Source organism: Manis javanica, chromosome 9 (genome assembly GCF_040802235.1).
Source record: "Manis javanica isolate MJ-LG chromosome 9, MJ_LKY, whole genome shotgun sequence".
NCBI lineage: Eukaryota > Metazoa > Chordata > Mammalia > Pholidota > Manidae > Manis > Manis javanica.
In genome coordinates this window covers 113,101,614-113,119,791 of record NC_133164.1, presented here as the reverse complement: position 1 = coordinate 113,119,791, position 18,178 = coordinate 113,101,614, and the positions used below count along the sequence as shown (strand labels likewise).

Sequence of the window (18,178 nt, the reverse complement as noted above, 5' to 3'; positions counted from 1 at the left end):
TCTGTGTACTTCCACGGTCTGTTCGATTATTTCCTCCCCCAGTTTGGGGAAGTTTTCAGCAATTATTTCTTCAAAGAGACTTTCTATCCCTTTTCCTCTTTCTTCTTCTTCTGGTATCCCTATAATATGAATATTATTCCTTTTGGCTTGGTCACATAGTTCTCTTAGTGTTGTTTCATTCCTGGAGATCCTTTTATCTCTCTCTATGTCAGCTTCTATATGTTCCTGTTCTCTGGCTTCTATTCCTTCAATGGCCTCTTGTATCTTATCCATTCTGCTTATAAATCCTTCCAGGGATTGTTTCACTTCTGTGATCTCCTTCCTGACATCTGTGATCTCCCTCCGGACTTCATCCCACTGCTCTTGCATTTTTCTCTGCATCTCATCCCATTGCTCTTCCATTTTCTCTGCATGTCTGTCAGCATGTTCATGACTTTTATTTTGATTTCTTTTTCAGGAGGACTGGTTAGGTCTGTCTCCTTCCCAGGTGTTGTCTCTGTGATCTTTGTCTGCCTGTAGTTTTGCCTTTTCATGGTGATAGAGATAGTTTGCAGAGCTGGTACAAGTGACCGCTGGAAGAGCTTCCCTTCTTGTTGGTTTATGGCCTTTTCCTGGGAGAATAGCGACCTCTAGTGGCTTGTGCTAGGCAGCTGTGTGCAGACAGGGCTTCTGCTTCCTTCCCGGTTGCTATGGGGTTTATCTCCGCTGTTGCTGTGGGTGTGGCCTGGCTGGGGCTGCTCCTCCAAAATGGTGGAGCCCCGTTGGAGGGGGAGCGGCCAGGAGGCTATTTATCTCCGTAAGGGGCCTCTGTGCTCCCTGCTGCCCAGGGGGTTAGAGTGCCCAGAGATCCCCAGATTCCCTGCCTCTGGTCTAAGTGACCTGTCCTGCCCCTTTAAGACTTCCAAAAAGCACTATCCAAACCAAAACAACAACAACAACAATGAGAGAGGGAACAGAAAAAAAGAAAAAAAAAATGAAAAAACACGCGATTTTTTTTTTGTCCTCAGGTGCCAGTCCCAGGCACCCGCTCACTGGTCCTGCTGCCCTGTCTCCCTAGCACCAGGGTCCCTGTCCCTTCAAGGCTTCCAAAAAGCACCTGCCCACCGGTCCCGCAGGGAAAAACGCACGATATTCTTTGTCCTCAGGCGCCAGTCCCAGGCACCCGCTCACCAGTCCTGCTGCTCTGCCTCCCTAGCACCGGGGTCCCTGTCCCTTTTGGGCTTCCCGAATGCACTTGCCAAAAAGAGAAAAAAAAAGGGGGGGGAAACGCGCGATTTCCTCCGTCCTCAGGCACCGGTCTCAGGCACCCGCCCACCGGTCTCGCAGGGAAAAACATGCGATATTCTTTGTCCTCAGTTGCCGGTCCCAGGCACCCGCTCACCGGTCCTGCTGCTCTGCCTCCCTAGCACCAGGGTCCCTGTCCCTTTAAGTCTTCCAAAAAGCACTCGCCAAAAAAAACCGCTCGGGTTTCTTTCCACCAGCCGGGAGCCGGGGGGGAGGGGCGCTCGGGTCCCGCCAGGCCAGGGCTTGTATCTTACTCCCTTCGCAAGGTGCTGGGTTGTTGCATGTGTGGATGTGGTCTGGATGTTGTCCTGTGTCCTCTGGTCTCTATTTTAGGAAGAGTTTTTTTTGTTATATTTTCATAGCTCTATGTGTTTTTGGGAGGAGATTTCCACTGCTCTACTCACGTCGCCATCTTGGCTCCGCCAGACACATAACCTTTTGATTGAATGTTTGACTTACATCTCATTGGCTCCACGGGCAAAGGGACTTCTAGCTGTGAGAGAGGTTGTAAATACGTAGGTTTTAAGTTGTAAGGTTGGACCAGTGACATGTCCCATAAAATAGGAGGTTTTTATTCAAAGATTAAAGGAGAATGCAAGTTGGCGTAGTCATCTAATAGTCTCCCGTGAGGCATAATAAATATTTGTTGAGTGCAGAAACGAGTGAGTGCCTTTGAACGCAGGAGGACTGAGAAAAAGCAGGGACTGATGGACATAGCATACCCAGTTTTGGGGAGAAAAGATGCAGGAGTGTTTCATCTCTATGTTCAAAAGACCAACTTTTTAAAAACTTACAGGAATCTGATAGCTTGTGCTCTTCAAGATGAGTATTTCAAGGTGTTCCAGATCTTGTGTCTGTGTGCATGAATAGCACTTTTTTACATAGCTGAATATTTTTTACCAGTCATGGAACAAATTATAAATTTAATTCAACTTCAGTTGCTGATGCTTTGTCATCTATCACTTATATCTTTAGAAATTAACTCCTTTCTCTTGAAGAATTTGCCACTTCTAACTAGATTTAAAACTTCTTAGGGGCCAAGTAGAATATATATGAAATCAGGGGGCAATTTTATGCTTTTGAGGAGAAGGGTAGCAGGTTACATATTAGGTTCTTTTATTTCTATACTTGAATAGCTAGCTTATCTAATGGCACCATTTGTATTTTTTAATACTTATAATAATGAAGAATTATTTGAAAAAATTATTTGGAGTTCTGTTGGAAAATTATCTCTTGTTGAAGTTAACATCTTCGATAGAGACATTTATGTGAACAATAATATATCTTGGCATAGACTGGTAACTTATTCAAAATAATTTAGAAGTACAATTGACTTTTGAACAATGTAAGGCTAGGGATGCTGACCACCCCCCATGCAGTCTAAAAGCCACGTATAACTTTTGATTCTCCAAAAACTTAACTACTAACCACCTACTATATATAAAGTAGGTCCATTAACTTCAGATGCAACAAAGAGTAGAAAGTAAAAGGAAATAGGAGGGTAGTAAAAAAGACAGAAAAGCAAGCAAGCTTACTGGTCCCTCCCAGGGTTTACACCTGCCTGCAGGTGGATCAGGCCCAGGTTGGGAGGGACACACTTGGGAGATGCAAAGGTTTTCCTGCCTCCTTCCTCTGAGTTGTCCAACCAGGCCCTAGTTCTGCTGCTGCTCTCAGATCCTGGTGTTTCTGGTTCAAAGAGCGGCTAGTTGGTTAAAGAGTGTGGCTAATAATAAATACCAAGATCATGTGATTGATCCCCATATGGGTAGGGGCCATTAGGTATAAGATTTTTCCTTTTTGATTTCTCTCCACTGTATCACCTGTGGAATCTGCTGCTTTACATCCAATTACAGATACTGTATATATTGGAAAAAAAATTCACAGGTAAGTGGACCTATATGGTTCAAACCTGTGTTCTTCAAGGGTCAACTATACTCTCCATAGGTACTTGCTTATGTATATGTAAGTACAGGGTGAATCCTTTGTCTTAGAAGGGCTGTATGAATCTAGTTTATCATTATAAAGTCAATGTAATAATTTGTGAACCGTATTTTGTTAAGTGGACATTTCTCTATTACAATGAATGAAGAACAGACTCAACCTTGAGGCAAAGGAAATAGTTAGGAGGCTGTTTGTCATGTTCCAAGTGGTAACAGACTGCAAAAAAAAAGTAGTCCACCTGTAAAACTTTTAAAAAGTGATAAAGTCTTCCAAATTATTGCCACTAGTACTGTTTTATTTTTGGCTCTTGTCGAAATATTGCTTTAACCTGCTGTATTTTATTCAGTGTTTATGAGATCTTCATGAAATCAAGATCCCCTCTCTCTAAGCCTTTTTTGGCTGAATTATAACACAGAAAATAGTTCATTTGAACATAGATGTCTGAACTGACAACAAGGACTTTGTGTTGGTGGGTCCTGAATACAAACTTAAACAAAATAAGGGAATTTAATTCTACAGTTATATATGAATTTAATTGAATGTTTTCATCAGAAGTATTTTTAAAACAAAATAAATGAACTAAATTTTCTTAACTGATTTGTTACCTATAGGAATTCTTCCATGCTGCCAGAAACAACCAATCTTTGTTTTCTAAGCTAAATGAAGAGAAAATTGTTTTTTTCTTACATTTATTAGGAATAGATACAAATGGACATGCTCATCGACCATCATCAAGGTAATTTTAATGCTGTGTTTAATTCTGTGTTTTTGAGGGATGTAGCTTTTCTGTTTTAACTGTTCAAGTGCTAGAATGTTTTCTTGGTAGTTATCACAACAGAATTTATATTTTACATAGCTCTAAAGTGAAATAAGTTCTCAATCATATATGATGTAGTATGAGATAGTGGCTAAAACACATGAGCTATGATCAGACTACATAAAAATATAAGTGAGTTATATCCTGTACATATACTCCATATTCTTCATTTGTGAGAGAAAATAAGATGTAGTAGAGATATTTCAGTAAATCTTGAAGTAAAAATCATTATTATTAAAAATGTTAATATATATGTATCACGAAAAGATGTAGTTAGCTGTTATGTATTCCATTTAATCAGTATTACATCTAGCAAATAATTGTAAAAAGTTTGGTAAACTGTATTTCAGTAGACTTCTTATCTACAACAGCAAATATTTTATCACTTTTCCAGACCATAAGAGGAACAATCCATGTTATATACTTTTATTCTTTATTTTGAATTTGGTTTAGATTAGTCTAACTGAATGGAAAAGCCTCTTGGCTAGCTGCCAGTAACAAATAGTTCATGCTTTGCTCTTTAACATAATGCACTGTTTTAAGTGATAAAATTCATACCAAACCAGCCTTGTTCAACTGTGTGGAAAGCTTACATATAATTTGTTTCAAATATTACATTATACTACATTACTTTACATTATATAGTATAGTATAATGTTTCCTGTTATGTTGTATATCATAAATATGCTAAGGAATAGAAAATATATTTGAAACAGACTTATCTATTAATGTGTCAAAAACAATATAGTTTGCATTATGAGAGACATGAAAGTTGCAATTCCGACATCTGAGACTTAAAAAGCATTCATTAAAATATTTTCTAATCAATACAGTCCTTGAATATCATTCTGAAAACTTTCAGATTCTTTTAATGATTTAAAAGGAGAGAAAGTTATTTTTAATGATCTAAAAAGTTCTGACATAAAAATATTAAAGGTGAAATCTAAAAGCATTTCAGGAGTTACTGACTTTGAAATAATGAGTTCATGTTGAAGAAATTTGATTTTTCCAAATTAATATAATTTAATTTGTTCTGTTTCTTTTTAAACAGGGAATATAAGGACAATATTAAAATAGTTGATGATGGAATAAAAGAGATTGTATCCATGTTTAAACATTTTTATGGAAATGATGGGAAAACTGCATTTATCTTTACCTCTGACCATGGAATGACAGACTGGGGTTAGTCTGTGTTTAAGTGATAAGTACTTTATGATTAAAACAGTGGCAAATGTAGCTTGCAGAATCTTATAACATTGAAGAGGATTAGATGTCTTATAGAAGTGTGTGGCACATGGTAATTGTATGCCTAAAATTTTAGTGTAAAAGACTGATCTTATATAAAGAATCTTTCTTCTAACTGTAAAAGGGATATATTCTCATTGACAGTGAGAAATTAGAGAAAAATGTGGAGAAGATAACAAAAAGTACCCATTATTTATCCTGCTAGAGTTAACTGTGTGAGATAGCAAAGGAGATGAGGTTAAGGTGGGATTACTGAGGGATCTGGAACAACTGAAAATCCACCGTCCCTGAGCCTGTCCAGCCTGTGAGATTCCCGAGGTAAATACATTGTGTGCACAGAGACAGAATGAGGCAAAGATGGGGCTTGGGTCCCCAAATCACAATACAGAATTCAGGTGAGCTGGTTCTACTTTATAAAGGGCTTTTGGCAACACCAGCCAAAGCATCCTGGGAAAGAAATCACCTAGAGCCTTTGCCATCCTTTCCAGAATGGGCCTGGCCTCAACTGCTTGCCAGAAACTCGGGTGGTTACTCCCCAGAGGAGCTTTCCCTGTTCTTTCTGCCTTCAGCACTGCTCTGGTGACAGCTCCTCTGAGTCGTGCTGTTACTCTTGTTCTGACCAGAATCGCTCAACAGACATGCTGCTTTCATTTTTGTTTTTGCCTATTTATTACTGATGCTCTGACTTGCCTTAGGAATATTTTAAAACTTGTTATAAAGCATTTGGGAATGTGGTGGCTAGAATTAGCTGTATATGCATCAGCTCTTCAAAACTAAGTATTAAAAAAAATATTTGGTTTAAAGTTAGTTCTTATATATTTAATTACTCTTGGTGTCTTATTTGTAGGTGCCCATGGGGCTGGTCATCCCTCAGAAACTTTAACTCCTTTTGTCAGCTGGGGAGCTGGAATCAAGTATCCCCAGAAAGTATCAGCTCAGCAATTTGATGATACATTTTTGAAAGGTATAATTATACACTTATCTTTATTATTTTTCTTAATAACATTTTAAAGTAAAAACCATTTATCTTTAATGTTTTTATTAGCACATTTTAAAAGAAAAACCAAAGCTTAACTTAAAAAAAAATACCATTTTTTAAGTTGTAGTTTTATTTTGATATTTGTGTCATTATTTCTATGTATTACTTTTGTATAGTTCACATTACTTGGTTTATAATACTCAGCTTGAAAATCACAGTGTGAGTTATTTGCCATATGAAAGTTAAAGTATAAATTGTACTATTGCTTTTTTCACAAGCCTTATTGTTACTTGGATTGAGATTTAACTCTTGAGTCAAATCTTACCTGCCAATACTATCAACCAGAAAAGTCACACATATGTCTCATAACTGGACAGATTTTTCCCTTGACTCTAGTACTTTTAAAGGCTCTCTGTGTTGCACAAGCCTCACCTGTTTCTCAATCAATGAGGAAAAGCAATTCCTTTTTCTTGGAGCTCTGCTTATTTTGTAAGGTAAGGTTTTTTTCAGAGTGCCAAAGTTTTACTAACCAGGCAGAATAAATTCCTTTCAAATGCCAGGATTAGTTGCATAAGACTCCTCCAAAGCACTTGTTAAAAATACAGATTAAAAAGCAAACAGATTTCCAGACTTTGTCACTAGCTATTTTGATTGCAAGAGTCTGGTTGAGGCCTAGAAATTCTCTTTTTAAAACCTTCTCCATTATTTGGACTCACAGCTATGTTTAGGTATTTCTACCATAGAAAACTCCTTTTGGCTTATATAATAAAATTTCCTTAGACTCTTTCTTTCTTTTTTGAACTCACTTTTTTATTGAGATATAATTTTAGCAAAATTCATGTTTTTAAAGTGTACAGTTCAGTGTTTTTTATTGTATTCACAAGACTGTGTAATCACCTCTGCTAGTTACAAAACGTTTCATCACCCCTATTCCTACCCCCCCAAAAAAAGCCCTTACCCATTGGCAGTCACTCCCTCTTTCCGTCACCTGGAAACCATTAATCTACTCTGTCTCCATGGATTTACCTATTCTGGACATTTCATATAAATGGAGTTATTCACTCTATGGTCTTTTGTGTCTGGCTTTTTTCATAATGGCATAATGTTTTCAAGTTTCATCTTTGTTACAGCATGTACTTTGTAGTTGTTTTTTTATAGCTGAATAATGCATTGTATGTATATACTGTATTTTATTTATGTAATCTTCTTAGGACATTTGGGCTCGTACTTCCATATTTGGTCTCTTATGATGCTGCTGCTATGCACATTTGTGTAAAAGTTCTTGTGTGAACCTGTGTTTTCATTCCTCTTTGGTAGATACCTGGGAGTGGAATGAATAAATGGGTCATATGTAACTCTATGCTTAATTTTTTGCAGACTGCCAAACTGCTTTCCAAGGCAGCTGCATCATTTTATGTTCCTATGCTCTGGTAAATGGGTTTGATTGGGTCTAATTAGAAGCTAGGTAAAAAGTATGTTTGTACTTTGGAGGTAGAACTGTTTTGGCATTTGATTTCTCAGTGAATTCATGTTTTACAATACTTAATGACTTTAAGAATCATTATAGAAAGAATGTATTTTTTCTTATATGAATATTAAGTACCAACTTAAAAAATGGAATTATGTGTTTTTTTTCCTCATCAGGTGATTGATGTGAATTTTTAGTAACTATATAACATAGTTTTATACTTTATTAGCTTACTAGAAGAAATTTCATCATAAAAGTACCTTAACACCCTTTGGTAATATATCTTAAAGTCATTAAATCAAGACATGGTCTCGTAATCCTTTGTATATATTGTGGTTGATTGAAATTTCTGAATTTATATGTAGAAATACAGGGGAATGAGATTATCTTTGAAGACAGGTTTAATAGTAACTCATGATACTATTTTAACATTTGGGATTAGTGAGGGTAGGAGCATCATAGCTACAGTTCCAAGTATTTTGCAAGCAGTTGTCATTACAGAAACAAAGAAGAGCTTTGATTGACTAATAGACTTTAATTGCCTCACTCACTCTCTCTGGGACTATTTAAAAATATTTGGGAAGATTAATGCAGTTGCATTAATTAATTAATCCTGGAACAGGACTGCAATGAGTTTAAGTCGTGCTGACCATTCATTGTGCCTTTTCCTTTCGTCTTTCCTTCCTTAGCCTTTTGAGGTTTTGAAACAATTCTATCCATTTTGAAAGTTTAGTAAATCATCACAGAAAACACCAAATATTTACTTTTCAGGTATTCTTTTAAAATTCTAGTTTAAAAAATATACAGCTCTACCTTTTTAAGCACTCTTTTTGTTCATACTTGGGTTAAAGTAGACTTTTCCAATACTTTTGTTTTCCATGAAGCATTAACTTCTCATAATAATGAAATGATTTATTCTTTTGTAAAATCTTACATTGCTCCTGTGTCTAATTTTGTCTTTCAGAATGGAAATTGGAGAACTGGAAAAGGCGAGATGTCTACCAGGTACTCATTTCAATTTAATCACATTCAAATTTAATTTTATCTCCTATAAGAAGTGTAAACAACAAAAAGTCTAAGAAAAATCGTGTATTAATAATAATAATGAAAAAGGATTTTTCAAAACATTTTCAGTTTCCAAGGGAAATGCTTTCAGTATAAATATTTTAACCCGCCTTATCTTTCTTTTGGCAAAATAAAAAAAGTTCCAAGTAAAGCTAAAAGGAGAAGACTCTCCAGATAACACTGGCTAATTAAAGACTTGTTATGTAAATTGAAATTTGCATGCCTATTAAATGTCAGTGATATCTTGTCATGGTTGCTTTGTTTTTACTTTAAGAACAGATTTAATAAAACCCTGTTACGGGTTTCTTTCCTATAGTGTATCAGTTACCATTTCCTTTTTATTAACACATATTTTAACTTCAGTTCTACCCAGGACCCCTACAACTGCAATTGGAAAAAAAAGCCAAGAGAACAGATTACTTAAGTAGAAACTTCATATTTTAGGAAAATGTGTGGCCAGCCTAATCAAGTTAGAATAGTAACATTATTTGTAAATACAAAGCACAGAGTTTTTACCGCTGAAGGTATGCTATGTGAACAGCCATCTTTACTGTTTGTAAAAGGCATGGTATCTTTGGTATGTGGCTGCCAAAAGTGGCAGGAATAGCTTACTTTCTGCAGATCACCTCACAAGCTCACATTCCTTACTGTAGTGGGTAAACCGAGGTCTGGGATCTCATTTTCAGGCCTGTGGTTTTAGAAGCCTGTTCTTTTTCAGCATGTTAAGAATAATCTGTTCTTTCAGGATGGGTATGTAGTACCCCAATAAATGAAAATGGGTAAAACCAGAATAGCAGTTTGTGAATTTGTGATAAAAATCACTGTCAAAGGAATAAGAATAACTTGACCATAAAACAAGAACATGTTTTACTTATAGCCAGACTGGATCATAATAAAAAACTGATTATAGATTTGGCTATTGCTCTCTGAGTACTCCTACTTCACATAGATGAGAATTTTTTCATTCATTCCTTCTACCAACATTGTTGTATGTGTGCAGTGTGTTTAAATATCATGCAAACATTAACATTAAACAGTGTGAAAGGGATACAAAGCCTAAAGTTTAGGGATGAGAAAAGATATTAATTGAACTATTATACAAATAAATGTAAAATTATAGCTTTGATAAATACTACCAAAGAGGCCTGTGAAGCTATGAGACCATGCAGCGGATGTTAACTGTCAGGCACTGTGGTCAGTGAAGGCTTCCTGTGAAACTGAGGATTGGCTAAGATTGAAGAATAAGTAGTTACCAGGCCAGGGCAGAATGAGGAGGGCTTTCCAGGCGGAGGGAGCAATGTGCATAGAGCTCTGGTGAGAGGGACATGGCATAGTACAAGATCTTGAAAGCTGGGATACAGAGCAACAGAGACTGCTAAGCTGTGAGACAGAGGAAAGGAGGCCTTACAAGCTTAGTCCTAAAGCTTAGGGAAGCCCTTGAAGTGCTTGCAGCCTGGAGAGTGACATGATCTGATTTTTTGTGAAAGGATTTCTCTGGCTGCAGCATGGAGAACAGATTAAAGGAGGCCAACAATGGTTTCTGCAGGGAGGGGAAAAGCGATTAGGAGGCTGTTGGACTTTTCCAGTTTTCTGTGGGATAGTATTTCATAGAGAGAGTCCAGAAGATAAAAAGTGAGTAGATTTGAGAGCCTGGGATGCAAACTCCACTTATAAATGGGGGACTAGAGAAGCCATCTGGAAAGGAATCACAGTGAGATTGAAAACACTGTGGAGTATGTGACCCAGAAAGGAGGCGTCCACACACGCTGTGGCGAGGTCAAGTAATTCTAATAACCAGAGTAGTCTTTGTAACCAGCATTAATCACAGGATTATTATGTGCCAGGTCCTTTATAAATTTAATTTCATTTAATCATGCCGTAACTCTGTAAGGGAAAAACTTCTATTTATTTCTTAACTGGTAAGGAAAGTGAGGCATTGGAGAAGCAAATCAAACTGCCTAAGGTCTCAGATTTCAAGCAAGGACTTGAAAGTGGGCATTCTGACATCCAAGCACTTTACTGCCTGAAAAATTATAAGGACTAATATTAAACCTGTCGATTAGATTTGGAAACATGGAAGTTGTTAGAGATGATAAAGGCTCAAAGCAAGTTAGAGTGGGCTAAGGAATGATGGGGAGATGAGGGTAAATGAAGGCAAAAAGCATAAACAACTCTTCTAGGTGGTTGGGCTTTAAGCAGAACTCTCTAAAACTGTATTTGGGGTCTTTTGTCTAAAGAGCCTCTTGTCTGGTTTATGTCTTCTGGAGTTCACTGGCTGGCCAGCCCTTCTGATACATACATTCTTTCTTCAATTTTATTTAGTTAAGGCATTCTTTCATAATACTGAAAAACTATTACTTGAAGTGACCAAGTTCTTAGCTACTAGGATAAGTAACTTTTCGTTTGAGTATGCTTTACATTTAAGGGTCTTAATAAGGTTTCTTTTCAAATTTATTTTCTCATAAGTTCCTGTACCTCTAACAAATGATATTTTTAGAGATTAGTATTTAGTCTGTATTATATAAATGTTTGAAGGTAATGGGTTAGAAAGAGTATCATGGTGGTATTTCAAAATACACTTGCATTAAATTATTTCATTTCCTTGTTGAGGTCTGTAGACTTAGAATTGAACTTTTTCTGTTTGTAGGCTGATATTGCACCTTTGATGGCTTCTCTTATTGGCGTACCCTTTCCCCTTAATTCAGTGGTAAGGAATAAAATTTTCTCATCAACTCTCAGAATAAAAAGAATTATTGAACAGTAAAATTTACCTTTTATGTGTTTCTGAGTAATTTTTGATTTACATTTAAAGCTGTATTTCCCTTTATATTTTTGTAATATATATAATCCCTGTAATTGTGTATTATAATGTACATTAAGTACAAGCCTGATAGCTTTTCTTTAAAATTTTTTATTTTCTTAAATGTATACAGATTTTTATTCTTTTATTTTAGTTGTAAGTGATGAATATATACAAATAATTTTTTTATTGCAAGCAGTAGAAACCGAATCCATTTAAAAAGGGATTTATTAAAAAGATATTGGTGGTTTGCTGAATCAAAGGGGTGCTCAAAAACCAGGCTTGGAAATGAGCAGGAACCAAGAGAATTCTGGGAACTTGAAAGAAAGAACCAAACAGCTCAGGACACCGATACTGGGGAGATCAGTGTTACACCTGCTGTGCTTTCTGTTCCTTGACTCTCAAGGGCCAAGTTCCAGTGCTTACCATTTGAGAGGCCTTGTCTGGGGTATTTGTCTACCCGTCAGTAAGAGAAGGCAGGGCCCCATTAGAGATCCATTATGCTATATGCAGTGGGGAGATTTCTCCACATAGAATGGTAAATGATAGTGCTTTAAGAATGGAAACTGGGTGCTGAAAAAGCAAACAAATAAATGTCCATTCCAGCCAGCTATTCTTATAAGCTTTGTAATTCCAGTATTAAAACAGTGTTTTATGTTTTGTTATGTACAGGGAATCCTTCCTGTGGATTATCTTAACAATACTGATCTCTTCAAAGCAGAGAGCATGTTTACAAATGCAATACAGATTCTTGAACAGTTCAAGGTAAACAAGACAAAACTAGACAGTACTACAAATTTAAAATCAAACATATTAAATGAAAATATTTGATTTTGTGATTTAAGAAATTATTTTCTATAATTTATTATCTTTAAATTTTGCATATTTGACTAATGTCACGAAGTTTCATATTTCTGAAGTGCATGTCCCATAACTCAGTTTGAGGGTGTAGAATTACCTCTGAGGAGTGTCCCTTATTGTAAGACTACCACATATGCTCCTTAAGACTAAAACCGAGTCTCTGTTGATAGGACTTTGCCCACAGAAGTAATATTAGAGATTGCAACATTTCTCATCATTCATTGTACATTATTGTATGCATTGAGAACTTAAAGGAGTGACCATTTAATGAAACTTTCTGTTCTTACTACTCTTAATGCAGCTTGCTTATTTTGTTTTCTAAGAGTTAAAGAGGTATAGTTTACATTACAGTATGTTATTTTGTAGGCTTGTGCTTAATTCTCAGCTTATTAGCATAATAATGTTAAATTTTTCCTTAAATATTTATGAAATAAAACAATAACACATAATTCCATTTACTTTCAAAGAAGTTAATATCCATTCCTGAAGAGCAGTTTTAATGGATGTTTTTATTTCAAAATGAAATTAGTCAAATTTTTTCTCATTTGTAATATAATAAAATATTTTCATACTTGGTTCCCAGGTGAAAATGACTGAGAAAAAAGAAGTTACCTTACCATTTTTGTTTACACCATTTAAGTAAGTCTCTTACACTTTTTATTAACTTGTAGGAAAGAATTTTTCAATGAGTTTGAAAGCTGATAGGATAGATTAGTTACTTGGAAGCTTTGTCTTTTTTGTATACATTAGTGCAATTCCAAAATGAAAGCCTCTTATACTGTTTTTGTAACTAATGAGCCAGATGCTGAATAACTTTGAATGTCTGGCAGAGAAGATATGCAGAGAGATAAGGGAAACATTAAGGAGATAAATTCAAGGGGACTTGACTGGGAAGATGTTGGGGTACTTGGCTTTTAGATTGGGAATATGCTGGTACCATTATGGCTTCTAGAAAGAAAGAAAAGCTGGTTTGCGAGGCAAGGATTAATATTAATGAGTTCAACTTACATTTGAAGATATCAATTAGTTAGAAATAAGGACTTGGATCTAAAGGCAGAGAGAAGAGTTGTTTATGAAAATTTGGGGTCCATCAGCCTAAAGATGGTGGTGGAAACTTACTCATGTTCACAGCCTACTGGAGGTTCTAGGGAGAATAGAAAGCGACAAGAAAAGGTCAGTTATACAAATCTAGGAAACATTTACCATTACTGGTTAGGCAAAGAGGAAAGCAGACTGGTGGGCAACAGGTTTTGTTTTCCCAGGTCCCAGAAAGATGTTTTCTTTGAATTGGGAACGGGGTGATTTGAGTCACAAACCTGGCTCTGCATTACTGACTTGGGCAGGTTTACTCAGTCTTGTTGAGGTTCATTTTCAGTTGGCAAGGATTCATATTGAATTAGTTAGGATTTTGCTCTTGACCAAAATAATTAGAAGTTGTTTGAAATATGGACATTAGGGATATGATTGAATGACTTGATTAAAATTATTTTTATCAACTTATGTAACACTAGTTTGGTATTCATAAACTAGGAAAGCTGAAATATTGCCTTGTCCTCTAAATAATGTGATTGTATCTCTGACTTTGTGTGTGCATAGGAGAGTGAAAACAAAGTAAAATTAGGATTTTGCAAGTTATGATCATAAAATTAATTTCTCTAAATATTATATTTATCAAAGGTACAATTACCTTTGAGGTACAAACATAAATACTAATACAATTAGTATTCCTAATTGTAGAATTACCATATATGCTTATGAAGACTATAAGCCAAGTCTCTCAACTGAAATTTGTCTTGTATCCTATCACATAGTATATGTATCTGTTTATTTATAATGTAGTGTTATAGTCAAACTAAAACAAAATAAATGGACAAGAAATATATTATCAGTTCCCGGTTTGAAGAAAATACACAGGACATTGGAAGTGAGACTGAGAGTTACTTTAGATCAGCCACTTTAGAAAGATGCGTTAGGAAGTATGCTTCAGCAAGGGGTTCAAATGCACACCATCAACCTTCTACTGAGGCCTGCTGGCTGACCATGAACTTCTGCTTTGTGCTCAACATCTGCCTGCAGAGCCTCTGCTGGCTTTCTGTCATCTGGGGTCCAGCATTTCCCACCCCCTGGCTTACCCACCCTGGAGCAACCTACCAGCCCTACCTATAGACTTGTCTGGCTGAAAATCACCATTTGCCAAAAGCCTCTAGTGTAAATCAAAAAGCCTAAGATAAAATGAAGAATTGGCTCTTGAGGAAATAGATAATTTAAGTAACAGAAAAGAACTCAAAACTATTAAAATCCTCAGAAATATCTGAGAAACTATCTTATCCATATAACAAAAAACAGGATGAACTTTACAAAATGAGAAAGAATACAACATGCCTATTTTTAAAAAGGGAAATGCAAATAAAAAGTTATAGAATGATGAATTGTACAAGAATGGTCCAAATGGGGGGCAGATCCTCCAAAGTAGAATAGGAAGTAAATAATCCTCAAGTGAAATGAAATAAATTTTAAGTAATAATATGGATTGAGAAAGAAGCTGGAGGAAGCATGATGGCATACGTGAAAGGCATACATTTCTTTATCCCCCAAAACAATGACAATTGGAAACTTCAGGGAAAAGGAAACATTTGAAACTGAACAAGAAAACATGCTTCAGATATGAAGCAACTTAAGATGTGGCATGATTTTGAACAGTTGCTGGGAGTATAAGAAGGAATTTATTTGAACACTGGCACATGGATCAAGGCTTTGATAACAATGGTGAGAAAATCTGATTTTGCTACTCAGTGAACAGTATTTAAGTAATTGTAATGATGTAAATATTGGTTTTCAGCTTTTAGAGTGAAACCTTAGACAAATCAAGGAGGATTGAACTGTGATTATAGAATAGAATGCAAATGTTACCCTCCTTGACAATGTACAAAGTTACTGGTAGGAAGGTAGAGAGGGAAATAATTATAAATGAAATAGTAGTGGTGCTATTGTCCTCATAAAATGTGGAGATTCTGGCTACTGAGAATATTAGAGGTTCAGATATTAGATTATTATAGTGACTGATCTAGGCAACAGAGGAGGTAAAAACAGTAATATATCCATACTGAGGGGGCAGGAGACAGCAGGGACAGCCAGAGTCAACGGGGAGTCAGCAGAAAGTGCTGTGGGTCATCAAGTCAAGAAATAGTTTGTTATTAAGAATGTTATTAATAAAATAACATGTTATTAATAAAACAAGCATGTTATTAAGAAAAATGGACTTAACTACCAAAATAACCAAAAACAGACACATGTAAAAGTTTTTCTCTCTGGATTGGGGAGCTGAGAAATGAGCAGGCTGGGCAGGGATTTATTGGTTGTTATGCCCTTCTGTACTGTTTTCAGTTTTTGAAATATGATTTGATGTAACATACATTAAAAAAACAAGAACTAAGTTGGCATTTTAGTCATTGGCATGAAACATAAAATTATAAAAATAATGGGCACAAATAAATTCACTCACTATATAAATTTTAGTATCACCATCTTGAGTTATATGGAAAATTCTTTGAAGTAATATTTAAGAAGTAATTTGGGGAGGAATGACATTTTTACAGTATTAAATTACTAGCCAACATTTACTTATTTGTATCTTCTGTTATGTCCTTAGAAAAATTTTAGTTTTATGCACTTCTCATTATTTTATTCCTGGTTATTTTATTTCTGTTATCTTTTTTTTTCCTATTACATCTGTTGAGTATACTAGGAAAAACAGTTATTACCATTTACCATCTAAGTACAATGACTATTTTTCTCCAATCCAATTAATCTTTTTCATTTCTATGCCATCTGCTTCCTTCCAGTCACCTTTATATATACATCTAACATCAGATTGTCCACTTAGAAACCATTTCAAGTAAATATTTTTATCAAGCACATAAACATTATCAAAGATGAAAGAATACTGTCATCACACATCCTTTTTGCAAAACAGCTCAGGTTCTGGTTACAATCAGTGATGTGATGAAGTCCTTTCCTCTTGATTGTTTTCCTTATTTCCTTTTCCTAGAAATGCCGTATTTCCTTTTTCTTCTTAGAGATATATTGTTCACTCACAATTGTTAAGTTTGAGAAAACCTAGGATATTGACATCTGAAAATTAATGTTTTTGAAGTTTTACTTTACATGATCAGTTTCACCAACATCACTAGATCTAGCTTAATAGTATTTCTCCACTCTTTCTCCATTGTCCTATTAGTCTTGTCCAGCATGAATAATTAATGAATAATGTAGTAATCCCTAGGATGATGAAATAGCAGATGTTTTAAGATACAGGAAAAACAGATCGCTAAAATCCTGTAACATAGCTTAGACTTTTAAGAGTCCAATAGCCATATGGTAATTGTATATCCTATGTTATCCTATTACTTAAAAAATAAGTACTGTAAATTTTATCTTTGATATTTTAAAGACCACTAGGAAAGAATGAAGACCATGAAATACTCATTCTGACAAATTGTTAGAACTGCTCAAAAAAGAAAACTCAGCTAAAATGGGGTCCAGTGGCCGTAAGGCTATGTGAAGGGATGAGCAGCAGGTGGAGCTACATGACTGGGGAAGCATAAAATGTTTGTGTCTATGTGAAATGAGGAAAACACTATATTTTAAATGTATTATAGAGGTCAAAGTAAGACAAAGAAAAATTTAAAAGAAAAATATTCCCTGAAATGAGAAAAGTACAGGAAAGGTCTCTTGAGATATTTTAGAAAAAAGTAAAAATGGGAAGGAAATATTGTCCATTGCCAATAGAACCAAAAACATTACTTAAAGATCACTGTAGAAAAGAAATGGGAGCTCAGATTTTAACAAAATATTTTAATGTATTTTCTACTAAAATGGCAAAATACTTTAGTTCTTTCTAATGTTTCTTTTAGGCTGATATGGATTAAAGCTCCTCTTTTGGACCAAACTTAAATATTGGTTTTAATGTGGATCTTTCTACCACTTCACCCATCTGATATACCAGTTAATTACTAGAAATGTAATTTTCTACTTGAAAACTGAAATTATTCTTTAAAAAATATAACTTTCACATATCATATACATTCATACATACATACATTGGAAAATAATCACTCAGTTATGACATGAGTGGGGTACAAGATTCTGCCTAATTGGTCAGTCTAAAGGAATACAAACTATTCTAAAAGTAACTTTTTATCCTGCTTTCTGTCTTTATCTTCTTGAAATATTTTTTCCTTTAATCTAAATAGACAGTCAAAAAAGAAATGGATGAGATATTATAAGGCATCTCTAAAATATGTGTTAGTGCAAGTGAAATTTTTTGTAATAAAAATCAGACTGCAGAAGATACAATTCAAAAGACAGGATTTTAAGGAGGTTTTGTCCTCTAAACAGTAGTTCACCCTGAATAATTGATAATAAAATTCTTGATAATTCTGAAACATGGTTTACTTTCTTCCACAGTATTCAGGTAACTACAGAAAAAAAGATATATAATAGCAATCACGGCAAAAAAATGTGCCCAGTTAATACTTGTTTCTCTTTTTACTTAAGTATAACATGTTGATAATAGAGTCTTTTAAAAGTTGATGTTTTCAATATAAGACATTTAGTCATAAAGGAAAGTCTTCCATACAATTACTATGTAGAAATGTTGCCATTACCATCAAATATTACTTCTGCCAAATTCTCTCCTCCCTCTCTGGGATTACAATT

General features: G+C 35.2%; 1 protein-coding gene across 14 annotated transcripts in view; it reads left to right on the top strand.

The window, feature by feature from the left end:
* Window positions 1-18,178, top strand: part of PIGN (phosphatidylinositol glycan anchor biosynthesis class N) — a 114,810-nt gene that overhangs the window by 20,971 nt on the left and 75,661 nt on the right. For all 14 annotated transcript variants that reach the window (XR_012121257.1, XM_073213172.1, XM_073213168.1 and 11 more), the window contains 7 exons: window positions 3,837-3,961; window positions 5,094-5,224; window positions 6,135-6,251; window positions 8,699-8,739; window positions 11,447-11,506; window positions 12,272-12,364; window positions 13,044-13,099. Coding sequence is in view for 13 of the 14 variants with exons in the window: in XM_073213172.1 (XP_073069273.1) it covers window positions 3,837-3,961; window positions 5,094-5,224; window positions 6,135-6,251; window positions 8,699-8,739; window positions 11,447-11,506; window positions 12,272-12,364; window positions 13,044-13,099 (623 nt within the window). In the remaining variant the exon portion in view is untranslated. The remainder of the gene's footprint in view (window positions 1-3,836; window positions 3,962-5,093; window positions 5,225-6,134; window positions 6,252-8,698; window positions 8,740-11,446; window positions 11,507-12,271; window positions 12,365-13,043; window positions 13,100-18,178) is intronic.